General features: G+C 37.1%; 1 protein-coding gene and 1 non-coding gene across 5 annotated transcripts; one reads left to right on the top strand and one right to left on the bottom strand.

Moving 5' to 3' along the window:
- Positions 1-1,193: 1,193 nt before the first annotated feature.
- Positions 1,194-1,296, bottom strand: LOC120087365 (small nucleolar RNA R71). The gene has a single exon (XR_005484503.1). It is a non-coding gene; the product is annotated as a small nucleolar RNA R71 (small nucleolar RNA).
- Positions 1,297-17,726: 16,430 nt separating this feature from the next.
- LOC120085014 (U-box domain-containing protein 52-like) lies at positions 17,727-22,575 on the top strand. 4 transcript variants are annotated; one of them, XM_039040832.2, is made up of 9 exons: positions 17,727-18,268; positions 18,433-18,530; positions 18,823-18,944; positions 19,035-19,268; positions 19,713-19,872; positions 20,061-20,162; positions 20,288-20,725; positions 20,965-21,747; positions 21,996-22,575. In XM_039040832.2, the coding sequence occupies exons 1-9, from the start codon at positions 18,085-18,087 to the stop codon at positions 22,053-22,055; spliced, it is 2,181 nt and encodes a 726-aa protein (XP_038896760.1). In that variant the 5' UTR covers positions 17,727-18,084; the 3' UTR covers positions 22,056-22,575. The 4 variants fall into 4 exon arrangements, with proteins under 4 accessions (XP_038896760.1, XP_090173422.1, XP_038896759.1 ...); XM_090317296.1 differs by having other exon boundaries at positions 17,727-18,272; XM_039040831.2 differs by having other exon boundaries at positions 17,742-18,272; positions 22,046-22,575.
- Positions 22,576-26,899: the final 4,324 nt, after the last annotated feature.

The raw sequence follows: 26,899 nt of genomic DNA, 5'->3' as shown, positions 1-26,899 counted from the left end.
GGAAAACCCCTATAATAGCTACAACGCAAGGTCTGCGTTTGTTTAACTGAATCCCTGAGTTCGACCCTGGACTTACCAGGAACCTAAATTAGATTTATACTTGGGTCTGGCATGATCCATTTAATCACTACTCAACTCTTTTGTATCTTCTTGCACAGGCACAGCACTTTAGTGTAAATAACACATTTTTCTCATATATTTAGGAAAACCCCTATAATAGCTACAACGCAAGGTCTGCGTTTGTTTAACTGAATCCCTGAGTTCGACCCTGGACTTACCAGGAACCTAAATTAGATTTATACTTGGGTCTGGTTTAGGAAAATTTGAACGTCAATATTAGGAGTGTTGTGCGTTCTGTGCATATCTTTAACGCACCAACACGTTACAAACACATAAACGCATCAAAGCATCAATACACCATTTATATTTGGAACTTACTTTTCCAATTTATTTTATACAATACACTCCCAGCTCGAATCACGATAGCAACGAACAAGTTTTTGGAGCCGTTGCTGGGGATTCAAAAACAAAACTAACTAGAAATTTTGTTTGTATCTGTTGTAGGAACACTTCAGTCGAGGGAGTATTACAAGCTAAGCCTAAGCTTGTGAACGTTTATGAGCAGGGAGAGCACTCCTGAATTCATATACGACCCCAAGATTGAAAGGACCTTCCGATGTAGGAACCAATCTAATCATCGTTGAAGGTTGAGGCAGCAATTTCTCAGACAACAGAACAGGCAACAAACAATAGCGGAAGAACAAGCAAATCAGTAACTAGCTCATGCTACACAAAATCTGATCCTGATGGCGAACAGCAGCACACGTCCCATGAGGGAGTACGCGTCCCCTGTACTGTATGATTTCTCTCCAAGAATCATATACCCAACGCCAAATGGGACGAGGTTCGAGATGAAATCTGTAATGTCCAAATGCTTCAGACTGCTAGACAATTTGGGGGTGGTCGAGGTAAACATCCTCACACCCACATGAAGCATTTCCTGGAAATGTGTAATTCATTTGTGATTCTTGGAATCAACCTAGAGGCGATCAGGCTGTCTTTATTCCCCTATTTTTTACGTGATGACGTAAAACAATGGGTAAGCTCACTGGAGCCTGGTGAAATCACCACCTGAGAAATGTTGGTGAAAAAATTTATGTAAAAATACTTCCCACCTACCACCAACGAGAGGAGGCGTCAAGAGATTATGAACTTTGAACAAGAGGAAGCTGAAACCTTAAGCGCCGCATGAGAGCGTTTTAAGGGTTTGGTCAAGAATTTCCCGAACCATGGACTACCACTAACTATCCAAATGGAGGCGTTTTATGGAGGATTAAATAGAGCATCACAGATGGCAGCAGATGTAGTAACGACTGGTGGAATTATGGATAAATCTTACTCTGAAGCTAAGGAGATTTTAGACCGCATTGCTAAGAACAACATGGAATGGGTGGACGATACGTATGATGGAAGATCTGACAAGAAGAAGAGATCTCAGAATGTTAATTCTATCGATCCCAACACAATAGCCACAGGCTGGTGCATCTGTATGGATTACAGGAAGCTCAACGCAGCAACCAAGAAAGACCACTTCCCCCTTCCTTTCATCGACCAAATGCTTGACAGGCTTACTGGCAAAGAATTTTATTGCTTTCTTGATGGATACTCTGGTTATAACCAGATTTTGATTGATCCAGAAGATCAGTAGAAGATAATGTTTACCTGTCCCTTTAGAATATTTGCATTCAGACGTATGCCCTTTGGGTTGTGTAACGCACCTGGGACATTTCATAGGTGTATGATGGTGATCTTCTCTGACTTCTTAGAAAAAACCGTTTAAGTCTTCATGGACGATTTCTCAGTCTTTGGAGACTCATTCCAACCATGCCTAGATAATTTGGAGGTTGTTCTTGCTCGATGCGAAGAAACAAACCTTGTGCTAAATTGGGAAAAATGTCACTTCATAGTGACTGAAGGAATTGTCTTAGGCCACAAAATATCCAAGGCTGGGTTGGAAATAGATGAAGCCAAGATAGATGTCATAACAAAACTTCCACCACCATCGAATGTTAAAGCTTTACAAAGTTTTCTAGGGCATGTTGGCTTCTCTCAAAGGTTCATTAAAGGATTTTCTCAAATTACGCGACCTCTGAGCGCATTACTAGAAGCGAACCGACACTATGATTTTAATGAAGACTGCTGTAATGCATTTGAAACCTTAAAATATGCATTGACGACAGCTCTGGTACTAATAGCACCGGATTAGGCGCAACGTTTTATTCTTATGTGCGACGCGAGTGATGTGGCAGTTGGAACAATGTTAGGGCAGAAGAAGGGAAATTTGATACATCCCATCTCTTACATATCCAAAATGCTAAATGACTCTCAGGAACACTACACCACCACTGAAAAAGAAATGTTGGTTGTAGTGTTTGACATCGAAAAGTTTCGATCTTGCTTAGTTGGTGCGTCAGCCACCACATATACCGATCACTCAACCATAAAATTCTTGATGAGTAAGAACGACGGGAAGCCAAGACTAATAAGATGGGTGCTGCTACTACAAGAATTTGATATTGATATTTAGGACAGAAAGGGGACCAAGAATCAGGTGGTTGACCACCTGTACAGGCTAGAAAATCAAGATATACAAAATCAAGAAAGTGAAATCAAGGACGCATTTCCTGATGAAAGCCTATTCAGAGTTGAAGGCAGGGAACCTTGGTATGCGGACATAGTCAATTATTTAACCATCAAACAATTCTCTGGAACTTTAACTCTCAGCAAAAGAAACGGTTAGTGCATGATAGCAAATTTTATTTTTGGGATGAACCGTTTCTCTATAAACAAAACCCCGACTCCATAATGTGTCGATACATTCTGGAGGAGGAGACACAATGCATCTTAGCTGAGTGTTATAACTCTCCTTACAGAGGGCATTTCAGTGGGCAGAGAACCGTTGCGAAGATCCTTCAAAGCAGATACTTCTGGCCTACCCTCTTCAAAGACATGAGGGAGTTTGTTCGTAATTGTGACCCCTGCCAACACACCGGGAATATTTCTTCAAGGGACAATGCCCTTAAACAATATTCTCGAAGTTGAGCTATTTGACATTTGGGGTATTGATTTTATGGGACCTTTTTCCTTGTCCTGCGGCCAACAGTATATCCTGCTTGCAGTAGACTATGTGTCAAAGTGGGTAAAAGCAGTAGCTTATGCTAGGAATGATGCGTCCATTATTTCCAAGCTTCTTACTAGGAACATTTTCATGCGATTTGGAATGCCAAGAGCCCTGATAAGTGACGAAAATTACTTGCAAAATATAATGTCAGGCACAAGATCGCTACTGCCTACCACCCACAAATAAACGGTCAGGCTGGATGAAGCGCTCTGGGCCTACAGGACTGCCTACAAAACCCCTATAGGTATGTCTCCATACTCTCTTGTATTTGGAAAAGCTTGTCACTTACCTTTAGAGTTGGAGCACAAGGCGTTTTGGGCAGTTAAGAAGCTAAATTTGAACTTGGATGCCACGGGCGCTCAACGCAAACTTCAGCTCAATGAACTTGAGGAATGGCGATTGAACGCGTACGAGAACAACAAGCTATACAAAGAGAAGACAAAACGTTGGCAAAACCAACGCATCAGTAAGAAAGAGCTTGTTGTTGGCCAAAAAGTTCTATTGTTCAATTCACGTCTACGTTTGTTCCCAGGGAAGTTAACATCCAGGTGGTCAGAACCCTTCATCATTAAGATAATCTTTCCATATGGAGCACTAGAATTAACACGAGAGGATGGCACCAACGCATTCAAAGTAAATGGCCAAAGAGTGAAGCTATACTTTGAAGATGGACTGGAATGCCAAAACTCATCTCTCGCACTACGTGAAACTAGCTGAGGCCCGCGTCGAAGCATCCCTGCGTTTGCATCGCCATATATTCCAGGGACGCTTCCTCTATCTTTGTCTTTTTGCATTCTGTGTTTTACACTGCGGTTGAGTTTGTTGGTTTGTTTGTTTGTCTATGTTTTTAAGATTGATTGTTCTTTGTTTCTGCCTTCATAAGTTAGAAATTTTTCTTTTCTTTTTTTAAAAGTTGTGTACAATTGGGATGGGAATAACGGACGCGTTAGACTCAAGTCAAACGCATGGCCCACTTGAAGGGACGTGTCTCAAGGACACAAAAACACTCGAGTGCTTAGAAACCCAAGACGTCCCTTCAACTTCACATTTATTACGAACGTCAGGCGTCACCTGATGTCACCCACTATCTCTCTCAGCCTATAAAAAGATCGAACGCTTCATTTTCCTTCTTCTTCCTCATTTCTCACTCGAGCCATCTCTAAAACGAAAGAAAAAAAACCCTAGCCTCTCCGTTTCCCTCATCGTCGATCTGTTCAAACTCCTCTCCGGCCACAATGTTGTCTGCATCAGATAGCCAGAACCAAACCATGAGCTTTGGGAACGACTCACCAGTAAGTTTCTACTCTTCCTCGTCTGTTTCGATTTCACCTCCTCTAAGCCCTAGAAAAACCTCCAAAGCTTCTATCCAAATCAAACCCACGCACGGCGAAGCCACTTCCTCTTCCCAGTAGCCATCTAGGTCGAAATCTTCTACAACACCCACAAAACCCCCTTCTAAAACCATCAAAGCCATCGAAACCCTTTCTTCTAAAACTCCTCAACCAAAACCCAAAACTATCCCTAAGCCAAAACCCAAAACACCTTCAAAACCGAGGCAGCGTCCGTCATCTACGGCTGCCAGTAAGCCCTACACCAAGCTTGCCCCACCACCATTCATTCCTAATATAACCCCAGTGGGTGCAATGCATGACCCACTTCCAGCCTACCTTCACAATGCACCGTTACCAGTCATGTGTCCACCGCCTCCACTTACTCCACCCAGACCCCCCTCTGACAGTCCTGCGTCAAAGCTCAACCCTGAAGAGTTGGTGGAATTGGCTCGACTGGACGAGCAGGAACATTTTGGTGCTATTTTGGCGAGTCTCAATCAAAGCCAAGAGGAAGACCAAGTGATGCATTCAGACCCACCTAATGCATCACTTTAAATGGACGAAGCGGAGCAGTACACTATGATGCTTGAAGAGGAATTAGAAAAAGAAGAATTAGAAGAAGATAAAGAAGAAGAAAGGAGAATTGGCCCAGACACGTCTCAATCACGCCAATCTGATGCGAATGAAGGACCCTTAAAATCAAAAAGAGTAACAAGGAAAAGAAAGTTATATTGGAGGAAGAAGATGAGCAATCTACATCCGGTCCTGAGGATACAATACATGGGAGTTGCTCAAGGCATGATGCACTAGAGAAGGACTTGGAAGAGTACCAGCCCGCGAGGCAAGGGGGAAAGAAGACAGCTCTCCCAAGGGAATTGGAGAATGAATTGAGAGAGTTAGCAAGGGAAGCCAAGGAACACACGGCAGGAAAACGCAAGGTAACCGACGCGTTACCTAAGAAGACCTCGGGAAGAAAACGCCAATTCAATGATATACTTGTAGAAAAAGGATTCTTTCCCGAGCGCCACCTACTGCTAATCTATATAACAGAAACAATAAACGCATTGGGTTGGAGTCAGTTCTGCGTTGAGCACACACGTATTTGGCCCAACCTCATCTGCATGTTCTACAATAGTGAGTTTGATATGAAGAAGTACACAGCCTTCGTTGATGGGGTATTAGTGCGTTTCTCAGCCAACAAGATCAACGAAGTGTTCAACATCGATAGAAATCCGAACGCGGAAGGTAATCGCATCTTGGAGCAGCCAACGCCAAGCCAACTGGAAGATGCATTAAGAACGGTAGCCAAACCTGGAAGCAAGTGGCAAACATCTAGAAACGGAGCAAAGATGCTAGCTTCCAGGAACTTGACCCCAGACGTAAACTTATGGTACTATCTGATCAAGAGGAGCATCATGCCTACAACGCATGATGAAACACTGTCAAAGGAGCATCCTGGCCACCTATTGCGTCATGCAATGCATCCCTTTAGACGTTGGAAGAATAATAAGGGATCAGATCAAGGCCATCAAGACTAAACCACAAGGGCAACTCTACTTCCCATGGCTGATTTATGCACTATGTAAAGACGAGGGCATCCCTCTAGGGGATGATCATGAAGAGATCGATGGTTTGATAGATATCAAGTTAGTAAGGCGTTTACTTCGCGGTTCACCGCATCAACCTGCCTTACCTACCAAAGAAGTGGCAACTAAACCTCGATCATCTAAGCGCGCCCCTAAAAGAAGACGCATCCAGATTGTTGAACACAGCGATGAAGCTTCAGAGCATGAAGAATACGAAGCTGAGCTTGATCTTACGGGTGAAAAAACATAGCCAATCCTCAACCTTACTCTCCATGACTCACCAATGGCCCCACCAGAAAGGAGTCTTGATTAAACGCATCAAGAACCTACTCAGATAGATCAAGACATCCCTTATTCCCTTCCTTCGCCCTCACCAAGTCCAATCTCATCTTTGTGCCTCCTCCAACAATCTTTTAACCAATTGAGTTATGATCGAGCAACGAGTAAACTTTGAAGACCCAGTTGGAAGAAATGAAAAACCAACACCACCTCAACGCAGCAATGACCTAGAAGAGTTGAAAGCTTTCATCAGTGATCAGCTCAGACCACTGGCCGTATCCATCAAAGGTCTTTAGCAATAGAACCGGGTTCTAAGAGATTATCTAAGGCAGTAAACAAGATGGATGCAAGACCAATTCGTCTATACAATGCAGTACATCAACCAGGTCTTGGTTAGGATGTTTGCTCTGCCTCCATTGCCTGCCCAGCTTAGAAACCCCTTGCGCTTTATGGATGAAGACCCTGGAGAAGAATGCAGAGATGATGTGCCAGAACAATGAAGTTTTGGGGTGTTTGGTTATTTTTGTATTTTGATTTAGTTGGTGTTCTTTTGTATCTACTTGACCTATTTGTTTGTTTCATGTGAATCTATGAAATGAATGAGAAATTCCTATCATTTTGTTCCTTGCGTTTGACCTTAGCATACTTGATTTTTGTTCTTTAGATATTTTCTAAGTCTTGTGCTTTGCCTGACCTCAATGATATCAACTATATGAAATCTATAAGTATAGAATAGGCGTTAGAAAAATCAACAAAGCCTGAACTTCTCTAAAAAGACTATGTTTTCTTTCTAACGTGTGCAAGCTTTAAGTCTTGAACTCCTTTCAGACTCTAAAAGCCTTTTTAAAATTTTGTTTCTCTTTTAGCAATGAGGATTTAGCTCGTCTTCAAATTTGGGGATGAGGGAAATCCGAGTTAAGACGCATCAAATGAGTACATAAAAAAAAAGGGAACAAAATAAGAAAAATTGTTAAACACAACTCCTCTGTCATTTACTTTAAAAGAAACACCTCAAAATGGCATGAGTTAAGTTGGAACAGGCACTTAGCCATAGTTGGATGCTCACATGACACCCGTGGGGGTAAGCCAAAATGAAGTTTAAGTCTTCTAGACCAACGCGTCCCATAGAACTCCTCTATCTAGTCTAAAGAAATTATATCTTGAAACATATGAATATTAGATATGAGTTTAGTTGTGAAGGGTTTTCACCCGTAGTTGGATACTCGCATGACACCCATGGGGGCAAGCCAAAATGAAAGTGGGATACCTGGAACAATGCATGGGTAAGTGAAAATCCATAATTTTTTCTTTTTATCCGGCATTTATCTTAAAAGGAGCATCTAACGCATTGCTGGTTTAGAAAAAACTGGAATGTTTTGAGAAACGAAAGGAGTTGTTGATAAAAAGGCTTACTGCATCTGAAACTAAACATTAGTCCTTTTAGAAAAGAGTCAATCTGAGTTACATTTTCCAAACTCTTATCTCAAGCTTATGACTGAATATGATGAGAGGCGAACTCTGCACACTTAAGACAAAGAAGTTAACAAAGAATTATTTTGGAATGCTTGAGAACAAGCATTGTTCGAATTTGGGGGTGATGATAACTTGTAGAAATACAAGTTATTTTTGCTCTTAAGTTGGAACAACTAAGGTTTTTAATGAAGATTCTCCCCAATTTTAGTAGAAATGCATGGAATTACTCAAACATTAGCAAACTCATGCAAAAGAAGTTTTATTACTAAATATTGTGGCGCTAACGCGTTGTATTATAGGATCTTTACAAAAAGCTAACGTATAATCAAGAAGTGCCGCAGGGAAAGCTCTAACGCATGGGTCATGCGTCGAAGGGAATTCAACGCAGAGAAGATACATTGATCCAGGCTGATTGTGTCACATCACCACTTGCAGTATGAGCATCTGCAGCAGGCGGGGTCTGAAAAGCTTCCGAAAGTCAGGCGGCTGACCAGGGCATGGACTTTAATGCTACCCATTCACCAAGTGGACATGACCAACACACTCCAGAGTTAGTACATAGAAATTATCAAGACTCTCACTCTCTGTAATTGGCGTAGTCGTAGTTTAAACTGTGTTGTGGTGCCAAGATGATCAGAAGGGTTGAGAACCACCACCACCATCGGTCAGGGAGCGGAGGAAGTCAAGCTTGAGAAAGATACTTCGTCCAATTCCTATACAAGTGATTGTACACAACAGAATTGAGCCAATGAGATACAAGAGATTGTATTATGCAGGTTGACTCAGTTCATTTCATCTCATTATTCGCTTTCATTGCATTTGATTAAATATTGCTTTTGTAAAGACACTCTATTTCTTTATAAAATTCATATATTTGATCTACCACACTTGCCATTGTTTATTTATTTTTTATGTTGAATGTATTAATACTTTGTGCAAAATTTCATTTCAACGCTTAAGCCAACTTGATCAATTGGTAAAAGCATCTTTAACTTAGATTGTTCGAGAGAATAACTAAGCCACATCAAGTAGAACGCCTAGTACAGTTAGAGATAAACTTACTGGTGTTTATTGCATACGCATGCATCCTAGAGATAGGTTGTGTATGTTGTTCGCATTGAGAAGTGTTGAATAAAGTCTAACGCATGAACAAAAGATAAGCAAATCATCCCATCTCATTCACATCACATTCTGGTTTGTGTACACTCATCTTAGACCGACGCATATCACTTACATTAAAATTCATTTCGCATGATCCATTTAATCACTACTCAACTCTTTTGTATCTTCTTGCACAGGCACAACACTTTAGTGTAAATAACACATTTTTCTCATATATTTAGGAAAACCCCTACAATAGCTACAATGCAAGGTCTGCGTTTGTTTAACTGAATCCCTGAGTTCGACCCTGGACTTACCAAGAACCTAAATTAGATTTATACTTAGGTCTGGTTTAGGAAAACTTGAACGTCAATATTAGGAGTGTTATGCGTTCTGTGCATATCTCTAACGCACCAACGCGTTACAAACACATAAACGCATCAAAGCATCAATGCACTATTTATACTTGGAACTTATTTTTCCAATTTATTTTATACAATACACTCCCAGCTCGAATTGCGATAGCAACGAACAGTGCCTCGAGGCTGAGGGTAGATCTCACGGTGTGGACTATGAGAGAGAAACGCGAGAGGTGAAAATAAGGCATCAAATGCCCTAAGAACCTCCCACTGAATGTTCTACCTAGGGGTTTATTAACCTAGACAATCCGGCTACTGATTATGATCTAAGTCATTTATAAAATTTGTTCAAAAACAACTTTAGTCTTTTAAAAAAATCTGAGTAGTCACATTAAACTCTTTAATGGACTGGCGTTAGCTTGCATGCATGCATCAAATCTATCTAAATTACCTTTCCAGGTAGGTTCCCAAGTAGGGGTGTTCTGTTGCCGTCATCTTAAATACCTCAACCTAGATAGAACCCGCATTCGACAAAAGGTCTACTATAGATAGACTTGCTACATATTAATCTTTTACTAATTATTTTAGTTCTAATTTCATTTTATAACCATTTATAAAATAAATAACTAAAACACTCGTCCCACATAACGAAATATTTATAACGCTTATAAATATAACGATAAATAAATAAAGCATACATAAATATAACCCTTATATTATATGATGCATGAGCATACATTTATGTAAATTAAAACATGCTTCTCTAAATTATAACATTTATAATAAAGAGAATATGCATGACCTAAGGTGGGATTTAACTATATGTGCATACCATATGACATATTAAAAACATACATCGCATGTAATAAATAAATAAAAGATTAATGGACCGGGATGAGGCTTTATAAAACCAGAATGAAATAACCTTATCTATTACATTTTTCATCGAGCAAACCGGTTCATAGGCGAACCGGGTCTTGAACCACTAGGAAGACTCCATCTGTAGTAAATGTCGTAGGTAGATGATCGTCCAATGCGAACTAGACGATAGGAGCAAAATTAAACGATCGCGTAGACGATGACGAGGCTGCGAAGCCTGATCGTTCATGCGATCGTGTAGTGCGACGACAGGTAAACGATTTAACGTGCGTTACTAAGCGATCATTTAGTTAGTTATTAAGCGATGAAGCTTACTAACCTAAACGATTGTCTAGCATGCACGAGCATCTCATCATCTAACCAATGTGTGCAACCAGGTAAATGATTTACCTTGCATTACTAAGCGATCGTTTAGTCAGTTACTAAGCGATGAAGCTTGCTGACCTAAACGATCGTCTAACGCGCGAGCGTTAAACGATATGTGAGCATCTCATCGTCTAAATGATGCGTGCAACCAGGTAAACGATTTACCTTGCATTACTAAGCGATCGTTTAGTCAGTTACTAAGTGATGAAGCTTGTTGACCAAAACGATCGTCTAGTGCGATCACTTAATACGGCTTCAGGTAAACGATTTACCTTGTGTTACTAAGTAATCATTTAGTTAGTTACTAAGCGATGAAGCTTGCTGACCAAAATGATCGTCTATACGATCACTTAATGCAGCGTTAAGTAAACGATTTATCTTGTGTTACTAAGCGATCGTTTAGTCAGTTACTAAGCGATAAAGCTTGCTGACCAAAACGATCGTCTATGCGATCACTTAACGCGGCGTCAGGTAAACGATTTACCTTACATTACTAAGTGATCGTTTAGTCAGTTACTAAGCGATGAAGCTTGCTGACCAAAACGATCGTCCAGTGCGCGCCGCATTAAGCGATGCGCAAGCATCACATTGTCTACACAACCCAATACTCAGTGATTGCGTAACCGATCTTCGACACGATGCGATCAACCCTTGATCGCTTACCCGATCGTCTACGCAATGCAATCATCAGCGATGGCGTACCCCCATCGACTGCACGATGCGATCAACACTTTATTGCATACCCATCGTTTAAGTGATGCGATCAACAGTGATCGCGTACTCCATCATCTTACCGATGCGTTCAATAGCGATCGCGTACTCCATCGACTAACTGATGCGATCAACAGCAATCGCGTACTCCATCTACTGCACAATGCGATCAATACTTGATCGCATACCCCATCGTTTAATCAATGCGATCAACACTTGATTGTCTCCTTCCTCGAAGAACCACAACGCTTGCTCCGATCTTCTTCGTGAACGATTCAAAAATCAAACAGACTTTGAATACAAACTCGATAACGATTATTAATGTCCAAAAATGCAGGGGCCTTTACAACCGCAAATGTAAAAGAACTCAAACAAATTGAGGCTAACATCCACGAAAACATCCATAAATCCGCACATCCACAGCAATTTGACGATTAGACAGTGTAGAAATGCACCCACCAAGAATATATTTGCAATTCTTTTGCAGCAATGAATTGGAATATCAGAAAACCGAGTGCTCTGATACTAATTGAATGAACTCTTATTCAAGAGTACCTACGATCGAAAGTGGATCTTTCCAATTCATTGTGACAGAATTACCGCATATACATTCAAACATACTTTCATAATGCTAAAGGGATCAAAAAATCATACCAGATGAAGATTTCTCGAGTCTGAAGCCTAAACATCTACTTCGAACAGTCACCACTCGAACAGAAGGAATCGGAAAAGACAACACCACTTAGAGCCCTCAGTATTCTTGGAGTGAGAATCCAAAGTATGGGCTTTGTTCAGATTTGGTAGAGGAAAGAAGGAAGAGCGACCGTACACAACAATCAAGCAAGTGAGAGATGTGGTCGTCTATCGCATAGACAATATGCTTGATCATTTAGGTAAAGTATACGATCGTATAGTAAAAGTAAGTGATCGTCTATACTATCGTGTAGGAAAAGGTAAACGATCGTGTAGGAAAAAGGGTGAGCGGTCGTCTAAACGATCGAGCGATCGTCTATATGATCGTTTAGTAAATACCGGGAGCTAAACGATCGCTTAGGAAAAAGGTAAATGATCGTTTAGATAATAGTGCACGACGGTGTAAACGGTATGCGATCGCTTAGCAATATCGTATATGTAAGCAATCGTGCAGTCACTATCGTATAGGCACTATTTTTCTAAACGATGACACTATCTTTTTACCAATATCCGTGCAAATCGAGATCGACACATCGTCTGCTATATTTAATGCACTCATCTGTTATTTTAAACGAAGAGTTGCCCCCATTTCCTTTATAATCGTCCAATGAATATGATCTTATCACATTAATTACTTATAAATTAATATCAAATATTAATTATAATTTTTTTTCTCTATTAGATATAAATCATATTTATATCTAATTTCCTCCAAATTAATGTATCTCATACATAAAGTTAATTGTATCATATTTAATTAACTCGTTCAATTATATCACATATAATTGAACTCCCTCTTGTCAATTTGAACATTTCAAATTGACCCAAAAACTGACTCTCAACTTGTATCCAAGTACCAAGGGGACCTTATGGACCTATAGCTCGAAACTTCAACGGTACGTGAATAGCTGACTAAACTCTTTAGTCATGATATCCACCATCTGTTAACTGCCAAGCATTCCACTAAAGACCGACAATTGAACTCTTTTTGCCATAGATATATTTCTATGTCCATTGGATATAACCAATCATCAGTACGATGACCCTTTACAGATGCTCGTAATTATAGCAGGCCAATTTACCATTATGCCCATGTAATTACATCTTCCTCCTTAAGTACTACTGATCCCTCTAATAAACAATACAACATAGTCCTACTATGTGTGAACACCTCTCGGGCCATGAGAAGGTGTGTGGCGCCACATCGTTCAAGCCTTGGAATCAGCCCTTAAGGGAGCTATCTATCTACTTACTCCTGCCTCGGGGAAGGAGTCGATTCCATCTTGTGTAGCTGAGTTCCCAACTCCCAAATCAGACGAATCCCCAAAATGGTAGGTTTGAGTGATGTTTTGGCCACTCGCACCCATGCAAATCAAAGGACCACCCTCAATGGCAGGAGTTTTCAACTCACTCAAGATTGAGGTCATGTTACCTATGGTCATCCTAATGAAGTGAAGTCTCAATTATGAACGGTAGTATATAACGAGACGTTAACACTTCGTGGTCAGGTCTTATATAAACTCTTTGTATAGGACGCCTCCGCTCACATGTCCCCTACACGAATGATCAGGATCAGACCATCTATGACAAGTCACAACACTTGTGACCATTCCACAAAGCAGGTCGCATCCGTAGAGTTACCAGGATAAGGTTTCCCTTTTATATTCATATACTACAGACCATTTTGGTTATCACTCACGACATGATCCACTTGTATGTCACCACATACATGCTTGAGTCACATACAGATAACTAGGGATTTTATATTTATTAGTTTGTGATAAAATTTAAATGTGCAAAGTCAAGTGGTGAAGTAAATATCATTTATATTATACATCACAAGTGTTCATACAAAATTGTTTACAAACTACTAGACACGAGACTTTAGGGCAAAAACCCCAACAACAGTATGGCGGCAATAGTTGGATCAGATGATTAAATTTATTATGAATACAATCAATAAATACAATCAATTAAATACAATGACAATTAATAAAGAATAAATAAGTAAAAGAAGTTATAATCAATTAAATACAATGAGAATTAAAAATAAATAACTAAGTCGCATCACGAGCTCGATTGGGACAATTTCGTCTATTATGCCCTTCTTGTCTGCAAATTGTGCATCCATCTCGTTTTGCATGCGAGAAGTACACGGTCTGCCAACCTTCCTAACTTGTGATTCGTCTGGATAAATAGTTTGGAAGTTAGGATCAGGCCAGCATTTTCTATCGGGGATGAGTTCGAACTGGGGTGAATAACATGCCAAATAAGTGAGAATTTTGTAATAGTCTTCAATGTAGAAAAAGTAGTCTACCCCAATGGTCTTACACGCAGCCATAGCGTGAGAACAAGGGATTCCAAAACTCTACCACTTATTGCATGTGCATGTTCTTTCACTTAACTTTACTTAGTGTGTGTTTCCACCCTTTAATGTTATTGGGTTGATTGAGGTGGTGACTCCACACAACCCTATTCGATGGCCAAATATGTTGACAGAATGTTTGGTTGCACGTTGTTCTCAATGACTTATTTTCTTTACCGCATACCTATGACAAATACGACAATTACTTAAAATACCTCGATGGTTAATATAAAAACATGGGTAACTAAGATGTGAATAATTTACCTCGTGAAACACTCTCTCGATTCAAGAGCAGTCTCTATTTCTACACGACAAGCAGTGAAATAAGCAATAGTTCGATAGAATATTGCTTGGACTAGTGCAGTGATCAGTAACTTTCTGGCTCTTTTCAAAACAACATTTGTACTTTAGGCCACATTCATGGTTAGCGATCCATAATGATGACCACCATCATGTGACTGTGTCCACTGCTTAGGATCTATGGAAGCAAAATATCATAAGCAATTAGGGTTTGCTGTTTGAAATTTGACCATACAGTTATTAAACTTCTAAACTTGAAATTTTGATCCTGCACTATACACCAAACTCTTCAATAAACTATTTTTGAACTTGTCGTTAAAATTACTCGCCACATGTCGCAAGCATAATCTATGATATACTCCAACCCAACCGTTGTTAGGGTTTCTAATTGCACATATAATGCATTTGTGTCTATCTGAAATTAGCCCTCCCTTCTTTGCACCACATGATCCCATAAATTCCTCAAAAACCAGACCCACAAGTCAGTACTTTCCTCCGGTATAATGACGTACGCAACCGAATAGACGTGACCATTTGCATCTACTGAGGTAGCTATCAACAATGTTCCTTCATACTTCCCATACAAATGGATTCCGTCAATTTGAAGTAGCAGCCTACAATGCTTGAAACTCTCGATAACAGGTCCAAACGACCAAAATACGCTACTGAACATTACAAGCCTTTCATCACAATCCACCTCATTTAGCCTCCAATGGACGACTGTACCAAGATTTGTGATTTGCAAGATATTCATCCATTTGGACAGCAAATTGTACGATTCGATCCAATCTCTGAATATCTTCGCAATTGCCTTTTTTCTTCCGTCCCACACTTTCCAGTAACTGACAGAATAACCATACTGTTTCAAGATAATATCTTGTAATGTTTTGATGTCAACTGATGGATTTTTTTTTACTATGTTATTTACCTCAGATGTAATTAGATCTGAGTCCAATTGACATTAACATTCAAACATTCAATATTCAATAATGAATACATCATTCCAAATAATGGTAAATAACTATATACATACCTTTTGAAATGACTTGATTGTAGAGTTTTCTTAGAAATAATAGCCACTATACAAAAAAAAAAAAAAAAAAAAACAAAAAAAAAAAAAAAAAAAAAAACAAAATTATGGATATTTTTTTACTATGTAATATTTTTTTTTAAACTAAAATAATAAACATTAGAAACATATTAATAATTTTACATTAATAGTCATTAGGAACATATTATATTATTTTTATTAATGACTTTTTTATATGTTTCTAAATTCTTAATTTTTAACTTTTTTATATTTTTTTTTCTTTTCTCAACAAAATAAAGTAATATCACTATTTTTTTTCCATTAGGAATATATTCTTAATTTTACATTAAAAACTACTAATAAATTTTAAAATTTTGGCAAAATGAAAAAGATTTAAATATAACTTTTATATAACTTTTACATTTAAAAAGATTTATTTTTTCCATTAAGAACATATTTAAATACCTATTTTTAAATTCCGTTAAAATTTTCTTTCAAGGTAAATTAAGGATAAATTTGTGTTAGATTATTTTTACTAAAAGTATGAAAAAAAAATATTTTTACTATGCAATATTTTTTTTATTAATGACTTTTCTATGTGTTTAAACCTAAACAATTGAACGTTTTAATTTAAATCTAATACCGTTATTAACTTTAAATTCTTTCTTTAATTCATTTTAGTTTTTTTTTTTCTTTTCTCCACAAAATAAAGTAATATCACTATTCTTTTCTCCATATATTCTTAATTTTACATTACAAACTACTAATAAATTTTAAAATTTTGGTAAAATGAAAAAAAGATTTAAATATAAATTTTACATTTAAATAGATTTATTTTTTTCCATCAAGAATATATTTAAATACGTATTTTTAGAATTCGTTAAAATTTTCTTTCAACCTATTTTTAGATTTATTTTTTTCATTAACAACGTTAATTTTTTTTTATTATTAATGATTTTTTTATATGTTTAAACATATATAATTTGAGACTATGATGTAATATTTTAAAAATCATCGTTGAACATTCTAAACTATATTTTTAAAATAATTATAATAATTTGATATACATAATAAGAAGACATACTTACAGTTTATTATATTTAACCAAATAAGACATACTCATTTTGATAGCTAAATATCAATCAAATACCAATCAGAAAAGCAAAATGTATCAACTTATTAAATATATCAATATACTTACAGTTTCTTTAATTCGTTTTAGTTAATCACATGTAATTCTCCCTTATGATAACCAACTATAAAAAATATATCAACTTATTAAAAGAAAAATATTGCATAATACCAAAAAAAACTTTACACTTTATCAAATATTTCAACTTACTAAAAGAACTTTGAATAATATCCACTGTAAACAAAATAAACATTAAAAAACCAGTAAAAATTATCAAAAACTTAATTCAAAGTTAAATAACAAAAATATATAACTTACCAAATAAAATACTACATTGAAACAAATGAAGGTAGAAAATGATTGGTATTTGAAAATAAATGAAGAATGCGGAAGAAATGGAGGAAATTTTGTTTTGGGTGACGATGAAATGAGGGCTTTGGTGATGAAGGGGAAGATGAAATGAAGGTTTCGGTAAAGGAGAAGATGAAATCGGTGAAGGATGATGAAATCTGTGAAGGAGAAGATGAAATTGATGAAGGAAGATGAAATTTGTGAATGGAGAAGATGAAAACAGTAGAATGAAGAAAAAAAGTGGGCTTTTTTATGCTAAAACGAGGAAAACGCCAAATTTGGTCAGAATAGACGCATTTTGACCGGTTTAATTTTTTTTTTAAATGTGACATACGAGAAAAAAATAATAAAATATTTCCAAATGCATAAAAAAAAATCTCCATTTTTCCTAAATAAGTTCAAAACCTATCCTTTTCCCAATTAAATTTTAAAATAACCCCTAATCTAAATAACCCGGATTCCTGGAAACTTTTGAAATAACATGGAGTAGTTGGAAGGAAAAATATGTCCAAATAAATAAAAAAGTAAATAAAAAATTATTTTAAAAAAACGATTTGAAACAAAAATATGGCCAAGCGAATGTTTGGTTACGTCTCTGTTATTTGGATTCCAAAACAGAGCATGCATTGGAGGGATGATATGGTTTCTTCTACAACTCTTCAAAGCAATGCGTCGCTTTCAGTTTAGAAAATCCGCGTTACAGAGAGGTTAAGCTACAGCTACTTTCTTCTTCATAACCCTAATTTTAGCAATCACAGATTGGATTTGAGGTTCTTGGCGAAGAAGATGGTGCTCCCTTTCTTGTTTCTGTTCCCCAAATTTAGTAAAACAATCGTAATCAAACCCACTCCCCACTCCCTTTACAGCAACTTACATTCTTTTCGTTTCTCCTCACCGTATTCCAATTCCGTCAGCTCTGTCGACGGCAGTGGGTGCGTTTTCGGGCTATGGAAACTCCCGTAGCTGAAGAAGAAACCAACGATTCACATTCCACTGCCCACACGGTGATCGCGATTAGTAGGGATAAGAACAGTCAATATGCGGTTAAATGGGCTGTGGAACATCTGCTCAACAGGAAGAACACTGGCGATTGCATCCTTATTCATGTTCGGGACCAGAGCTTGCATCCCCGTAGGTACCCGTCTCCCTTGTTGTTGACGTCGTTTGGCCGTCGTCATTTTGGTTAATTCTTTTATATGATTAAATTGTCGCGTCCTTAACCGAAATGTACTGGAGTACGCTATGGCGTTTGGAGATGAAGCAATGATTTCTTGTGATTTTGCCTTTATATGCAGAGGAGGCGGATACGGTTCCTAAGGAGTGTCGTCCACCGACTGAAGCTGAGTTGCATCAGTTCTTCCTTCCCTATCGAGGATTCTGTGCACGAAAAGGAGTAAACAATTTCCCAATTCTTTGTCATAAGCAGATAATTGGATAGTTCTCGTTTTCTGATGTGATAATGAATCATTTATGAATTAGATCAAAATGTTAGCAAACACTCCTATAATATTATTCCATAAGATTAGTTTTACACATATCCAACAAGGAACTACGAGCATGGCATATGGCATATTGAGTTGGTTCTGAGAAACCATTCGATTTAATTAGGGTTATTTTTCCCTCTTAAAATGCATTTTTAAGTCAACTTCTTAAAAGGAAATATTTGTATTTTTCGCAATTTTCAGATAGTCGCAAAGGAGATAATCATCCATGACATTGACGTTCCAAGTGCACTAATTGACTATGTCAGTAAACACTCCATTAGCAATATTGTTGTGGGTGCTTCCAGCCGGAATGCTATTTTGAGGTCTGTCTTTCTCTTTGCCTCTGGTAGGGAAGATTTTAACGGTGTATTTAAGAAATTAGTCTATAAGCTATTAGTATTACATTGATGCAGGAAGTTCAAGAATCCTGATGTCCCAACGTCCTTACTCAAATCAACTCCAGAATCATGCTCTGTATATGTCATAGCTAGAGGAAAAGTTCATACTAAGAGATTGAGAAAGCGACATAAGTCACAAACTGATGCAAGAGAAACACGAACCAGAACTCCACAAATCGGCAGGTCTCTATCAAAAATACAAAAATCAGCATATTCTAATATCTCAGGACTATCTGAAGATATAAACAGGTAGAAATTCAATATATAATTTTTTGGGTATATACAACATTCCACAACATCCATCTCTCTCATGTGTGACACATTTATTTGATTAACTTCTTTTTTTGCATCTTCACTAATTTCCTGTGTAGATAGAATTATTATCATTAGCTGATTGGGATACCGATGTAGTGGCTTTCTGGAATTGCGTACTTGAAATGTAATCCAAGTAAAAGAGCAGATAAAATTTCTGAAAAATTTGATTCTTTTTTTCTGGTGTGCCAAGACAAAAGCCCAATTTTCCTTTTAACTCATTCAGTGCTCTTTGTTTGTGTAGACTCATAGGATAAGCATACAGTCTCTTAAATTTTTTTCCCCTTTATTCTCCGTTAGTAGCTTTGGCTGCTAGCCTGGAACTGCCTCTAGAAGTGATGGTTGAAACAAATGACTAACAACAGTTTGTTTCAATTGTAGGGATAGTTCTGGCACCAGTAATGATTCAATGTCAGGCATTAGTGACTTTTCGGGGCCTCTCAGTTTCAAATCAATTGATACATCCTTTGAGAACACAGATTTTTCCTTAACCACCTCCTCAGAGAATAGTTCGAGGAGCTTTGTTTCCTCTAACACCCCGGTAAGTAAAGAATTAAACAATTTCATGTCCAGCTGAGGAGCTGTCTGATTTTGGTCAATTAATGGTTACATTTCAAACATCAGTTTTATTTGAGTTTATATTTGGGCGAAAAAATTTAATACCTTTTAAGTTATGTAGTTATAAACATGGATGATTGACTAAATAAGTTAGCTTATCTGCATTTGCAGCCTTCCATCGAATCTGAGATGAGAAAGTTGAGGTTTGAAATCAAACGGACAATGGAAATGTATGATTCAGCTTCCAAGGAAGCTGTAATAGCAAAACAAAAGGTAAGAACCGATGGCTACATTTTCTATATCAAATGATATTCTTAATCTAAGAAGTTCTAGACGGTATATTGTTTGAAGCCTGTTGATCCTGAAAGGAAAATACTATGTTTGATAACTGATATCAGGCAAAGGAACTCCAACAGTTGAAGATGGAAATGGAAGAAGACAGAAAAAATGAGCACAGTAAATCTGCAGAAGAGACTCTAACAGCATTGGCAGAGTTTGAGAAGCAGAAGAACAAGGCTGCGACAGAAGCAGCTCTAATGGCACAGAAGTTGGCTGAACTAGAGACCCAGAAACAACGAATTATTACTGAAGAAAAAGCTAGGATTGAGGCAGAGGAGAGGAAGAAAACAATGGAGTTATTTGAACACAGTAATATCTGCTATAGACGCTACAGCATTGACGAGATTGAAGCTGCAACAGATCATTTTAATGAGTCAAACAAGATTGGTGAGGGTGGCTATGGACCTGTTTACCAAGGCTCACTTGATCATACTTCCGTTGCCATTAAGATCTTGCGACCAGATAGATCTCATGGGCAGAGACAATTCCAGCAAGAGGTAAATTTCCCTTTTCTTTGTTTATCTTGGCTGGAAATAACTGCACTCAATTATCAGCTATTCGTAAGTTTCCTGTAATAGTACATCGTTTAGTTGACTGCTACTTCTTTGTCTCCGGTTGTGATAACATGAAACTGAATAAGAAAAATATATTTACAATGAATTATAATGCGTAAACTTTCACCCAATTTATGCATTTAAAAAAAAGTTCTTGAAGATTCGATGTTCATCATTTGCAGATTGAGGTTCTAAGCCGCATGAGGCATCCACACATGGTTCTCCTCTTAGGTGCATGCCCAGAATACGGTTGCCTTGTTTATGAATTTATGGAAAACGGGAGTTTGGAAGACCGTCTCTTCCAAAAAGATAACACTCCTCCAATCCCCTGGAGAACCCGTTTCAAGATAGCTTCTGACATTGCCACTGCCCTACTCTTCCTTCATCAAATGAAGCCAGAACCTGTAGTGCATCGTGATCTCAAGCCAGCCAACATTCTCTTAGATCAAAACTACGTGAGCAAAATAGGCGACGTGGGTTTGGCCAGGCTAGTTCCACCATCAGTTGCCGATAGTGTCACTCAATATCACATGACTGCTGCAGCTGGAACCTTCTGTTACATTGATCCAGAATATCAACAAACAGGAATGTTGGGGGTGAAATCAGATATTTACTCATTTGGTGTTCTGCTACTTCAGCTCATCACTGCAAGGTCACCCATGGGTCTTTCATATCAGGTTGAGGAGGCCATTGAACATGGCAGATTCCCACAGATACTTGATCCTGCAATTACAGATTGGCCTATTGAAGATACTCTAGGACTCGCTCAATTAGCCCTGAAGTGCTGTGAGCTAAGGAAAAGAGATAGGCCTGACCTCCGTTCAGTTCTATTGCCAGAACTAGTCAGGTTAAGAAATCTGGGGTCCGGCGAAATGCCACCAAAGGGCAAGCTCCCAAATGTCAACAAACCACATGATCAATGGGCGGCTAACTCGGCTCCAATTTTGAAGGGATCAGAAAGTGAGGTTAGTTTGCACTTGACATCTTAATTCCTAAACCAAAACTACAATTTCTTTGTTCTTGTGTACAGTTTCCAAAAAGCATCATGAAATGGGAAGGGATTAGGGAATTGCATCTTTAAAATCTCATGCTAAAACTTGTGTGAAAAAAGGTTAAACAAAAAAGTTTGGTCAATTTTTATTGTTACCAGGCTTTAAACTTTTTCACACACGAGAAACCTTTGCATTTATATCGTGTTATTATGTATAATCAGGAAGGAATGAGAAACAATCCTAACAACCTGCCAATGGAAATTCAACGTAGATCTATGTGAGAAAAAGATGGCAGCGATTGAAAGCGAATACGAGATTTTGGAGCCAAAAGGGTATTGGTTTGAATACCGTTTCTCCACAGATAAAGAAAAAGTGGAGCTGGAGCAACAGTGATGCAAATGTCTTAAATATGCCATTACCAATGAGTGGAAAACGAGTTGATGTAATGTCAAAGAAGCAGCAGCAAAGCAGCTCTGAACGCTGTTGGTCTTTTGCAAGTTGTGCTTCTGCTGCTAGTATGGGGTTGAAGAAACTACACTCCTTTTCATAAAAAAGAAAAAATAAAAATAAAAAAGAGAGAGAATTTATTGTGTAATTTCATTGTTTTTATATTTCTGTTCTTTCTGACCAAGCACTTAAATTCACTTGTGATTGCCTGCAAATGTGGTGTTTGTTCCCACATCAACAACCCACTTGCAAGTTGTAAGTTGTAAGTTGTAAGTTGTATTTCATTTCATCACACTTGGGTTATATTCTATTAATTAATTATAAATCAGTGAACTTTCTGATTCATAGCTCAAACGTTTTCCAGCTTTTTTTTTTCCCCTCAAGGTTTCAATTTTGTTTAGGGTACAAAGGTTGGATTAGGTTGAGAGAGATTTTTCGGACCAACTCGAAAATTTAGGTTGGCTATTCGAAAGATCCGAACAGAGTTTCCAACCTAACCCATAAAATTTGAGTTGGGTCAGGTATTTGTTTGTTTTTTCCTTATTAATTTAAAATACTTAAATTCATCTACAACACATGATTAATAACTAAAAATTCATAATATTCAAATGTTAAATACTAAATACACATAATATTCAAATGTTAACTTTAAGCAAAGACAAATATTGTAACCATCCTAAAAGAAAAACATTAAAATTTCAATCTAAAGTTAAACTCTAAAAATTAAAACATAATATGTATACATATAATTCAGGTTGGGTTTGGGTCCAATTGGATAAAAATATATATTTAACCGAGACCTAACCCAAACCCACAAAAATAGAAAATATTTGACCCAATCCAAGAACAAAACTAAGTCAATCCAACTTTTACTATTTGAGTTGGATAGTCCAAATTATTGGGTCATTTGAACACTCCTAATTTTGTCCATGTGATGTAAAAACTTGTATTATAGCACTATAATAATATAGCCTTTTTCAAGAAGAAGAGATCGAGAGATGATATAATTAGGGATGGCTTTCCTTGTTACGTTCATGCGTTTTATTTAAGGGACAGTTGCAAAATAACAATCAAACCTAAAGTATTAGGAGATATAACATAATGTAAAAAAAATTACAAATATGACAAAATTTATATAGTCTATAAGTGATAGATCATATTATTGATAGAAGTCTATCAATGATAGACCATATCACTAATAAGAGTCTATCAACGATAGAAGTCTATCGCTAGTAGATTTTGTTATATTTGCAATTTTTTAAAATATAAAAATGTTACCAAATGTAATTACCATTTATTTAATTGTTCGTTCTACTATGAGATAATCATACAAGTTTTTTAACAAGTGATGGATAATTATTATATATGGAAATAATTGATGTTTTTGGTTAAACTAGTTAGTTTAAGCTATGTGCATTGTACAGATTTGATAAAGTTGAAAATGAATTTTACATATATGAGTTGGAAACAATAATCTTATAATTGATAGTCATTTTTTGTTTATATATATATATACTTTTTTTTTTAATTTTCGATTTAAATCTGTAATCTCTTAGTTTAAGTATTTGATAGTAAGAAAACAAATAAACTAATAATATTGTCATTTATAATAAGAAAAAATTAAAATAAAAGCTAATCACTTTTATTAGAAATAAAAACATATTTCTAATATATTTGTAACTTCTATTTAACTTCCTTTATATTATATATATATATATATATATATATATATATATATATAAAATAAAAAAAAAAGAGAGAATTCAATCTAAATCTCAGTCACACACAAAGGTTAAAAAACACCATTCACATTAAATTATAAGAAAAAAGAAAAAATTGAAAAAGATGGCATACCTTAAACAAATAAAAAAATGAAGGTGCGATGCCTAGTGTCACGGTCATGCTTTCCAGGACCTGTTGCCCATGGCCACATGCCTATCTCAACTCCTTTTTATCATGCTTTCATCTTATGTATTTCATTATGTAAGTTAGTTTGCTTTATTAGTTCATCTTGTTATAAGTGGCCGCTCGCCTATGTCTATATGTAAGGGTGACAGTCACAAAATTGCTTAGAATGCACTATATGGGGATAAGACTAACTATTATATTTTTATACCTAGAGTGGTATGCTATAGCCGTTGTTGTTGCTTATTACTTTTGAGCCTACTACAGTCTTTCTTCTCTCAACTCATGCTTTCAAATGCTTGCAAAAACCTTTTCCTCTAAACCCGTTTTCTAAAACCGTTTTCTCTAAAACGGGGGTAGAGGTTGCAAGAGGCACTCAGTGTACCATCGGCGATCTGAATTCGAATTGGCTGACTTGTTTATGAGCGGGAACAAGTGTTGCACAATGGCTAAGTGAAGATTCTGAAAGTACGATTGTGACAGTTGGTATCAGAGCTAAGTCAGCTCACAAAGAGAAAAATCAATAATCATGTTGGCGACAAAGAATTTGAACAAGTACCAAACGTATAGGTTGGTAGAGATGGAAGAGCAAATGCTCTACCTAAGAGAAGTCCTTGATAGTATTCGTTTATTGGAAACTTGAGTGCAAAAAGTTGCAGAGAAAGTGGACGGAATTGATGCGGTAGTTGGCGGCCTAGACGGGTTACTCGTTAGAGAATTGATGATGAGGGTTGAGACCCTAGAGACAAAGACTGCACGATCTAGCAGTTTCGAATGTGGGGATAGCTTAATGAGCTCTATTGCTCATATAGAGGAGTGCGTCGAAGAATTAGATGGCTCCCATAAAGCAATTATTCAAATGGTAACTAATTTGTACGAAAATTTTCGATTGACCCTCGACGTCATCAGAGCCGAGATTGCGGATGTGAGCGCAAGAGTGAATCTCACTATTCGAGTAGTAAGGAACCAAGCCCCACCTAGGGGAGCAATCCAAGTTAACAAGATAAAGATCCTGGAACCAAAACCCTTCCGTGGAGTACGGGATGCGAAGACCTTGAAAAATTGTCTCTGACCTTGAAGAATACTTCAAGACGATGAACATCGTGATAGAGGACACAAGAGTCACACTAGCAACCATGTATCTAGCTGAAGATGCAAAATTGTAATGGAGATCACGATTTATGGACATGCAAGAAGGGTGTTGCCTGATAGATACCTCAGATAAATTGAAACAATAACTTCATTCATAGTTCTTTCCTGAGAACGTTGAGATTTTAGCGTGCGTGTGCGTGTGTATCTGTGTCTGTGTTTGTGTCTGTGCGTGATTGTGTGCATGTGCATGTGTGCAAGGCCTATTGTCAACCAATTGTACTTTTCTAGTTATAACTACGAAAAGGTGCACGATCCCGCGAATTACTTCTAACAAAATGAAGAAATCATATTGAAGAACCATAGCATTTCGTGATTCAATGGTAAATCAACTTTGATTCTCTATCAACCAATAATGTGGGACTATTAATATGGTTAAAGCTAAACCGTTTGATGTCCGGACACAGCATGGTACTCTTTCTACTATTATGTTAATACATAAATTGTTTCAAATTTGTTGGGATTTTTTTTTCGATATAGAACACTTATGTCAATAAAATGATTTGAACCCCATTTTTTTTCGTTTTTTATCCAATGCTAAATCGAATTCCATTAAATTTTGGCTCCGATTAATGTTTACCCATTATGTTTGGACTTTAGATTCGTATTTTGGAGGTTGAGAGTGTGCTATCCAGTTTTACAAAACATTGATTTTGGGTGATTCTAGCACGATTTTGGGTGAGTAGTTTGGTTTGGATCCTCTATTGGATCTAATATAATTGTTGTAATTTGATTTCTAATATAATTGTTGGATCTAATATAATTGTTGTAATTTGATTTTTAATTATCCATTATTGATTTGTCCAAAAGGGGTGATTTGTCGTTTAAAGCTTTGGAGGGATTTGGTTGCTAATTGTTTGAGCATAAATTATAGTGTTATGATTCAAGATTTTTGTTAAAGATTGATTTGCTTGAACATTATTTGGGTTTGTTGTTGAGGTAAGTAATCTTACTACTGGAACCGTCTTTGAGTTAAGGTACTAAGAAAAATGATTTAGTAGATTTGACTGATGATATTAAGAAGCAAGATATCTCTAGAATTGCTTTGTGAGCATGATGATTAAAGTATGTGACTGATATGATTATGATTAAAGTATATGACTAATATAACTGTAATATAAGTAAGTTATTGATATAATTATGTGTGGAACCAAGAGACAAGTACTATAATTTATGTTGTGAATTTTACTAAAAGCATGATATGTTTATAGATAGGAGTGATGATTTACTCTCCTAACACTACTATGTTATCGAAAGCCGACGGGTTTCCTACCACACTATCGGACATCTACGGTTTTCCTACTATGTTATCGGAAGCCTACAGGTTTCCTACTATGTTATCGAAAATCAATGTGTTCTCTACCATGTTATCGGGTATCGATGGATGCCCTACTATGTTTATGAACCTTCGGGCCACCAGATGCGTGTTAGGTTGAGTTAAATCGTTCACTAGATGACCATCCAGGATTTTGTTTATTATATGCATGTCTCACTAGTATGTTGCATTTATTGGATATAACTGCATAGCCTGACCTTGGTATGTTTTTCAGGTAAGGAAAAGGATACATCGGCGAATGACAGTAGGAATCCGTGATCGTGTCACTGGGACTAGACAAATGTTTCC

This window comes from Benincasa hispida, chromosome 9, assembly GCF_027475165.1.
Source record: "Benincasa hispida cultivar pf3 chromosome 9, pf3_genome.v1.1, whole genome shotgun sequence".
NCBI lineage: Eukaryota > Viridiplantae > Streptophyta > Magnoliopsida > Cucurbitales > Cucurbitaceae > Benincasa > Benincasa hispida.
This window is presented reverse-complemented; position numbering and strand designations above follow the sequence as displayed.

Coding starts and splice junctions, on each gene's coding strand:
- LOC120085014 (XM_039040830.2), top strand. CDS start 18,085: ATGGAAACTCCCGTAGCTGAAGAAGAAACCAACGATTCACATTCCACT. Junction 19,269..19,712: donor CTATCTGAAGATATAAACAG/GTAGAAATTCAA, acceptor TTTCAATTGTAG/GGATAGTTCTGGCACCAGTA. Junction 21,748..22,045: donor TGAAGGGATCAGAAAGTGAG/GTTAGTTTGCAC, acceptor AATTCAACGTAG/ATCTATGTGAGAAAAAGATG.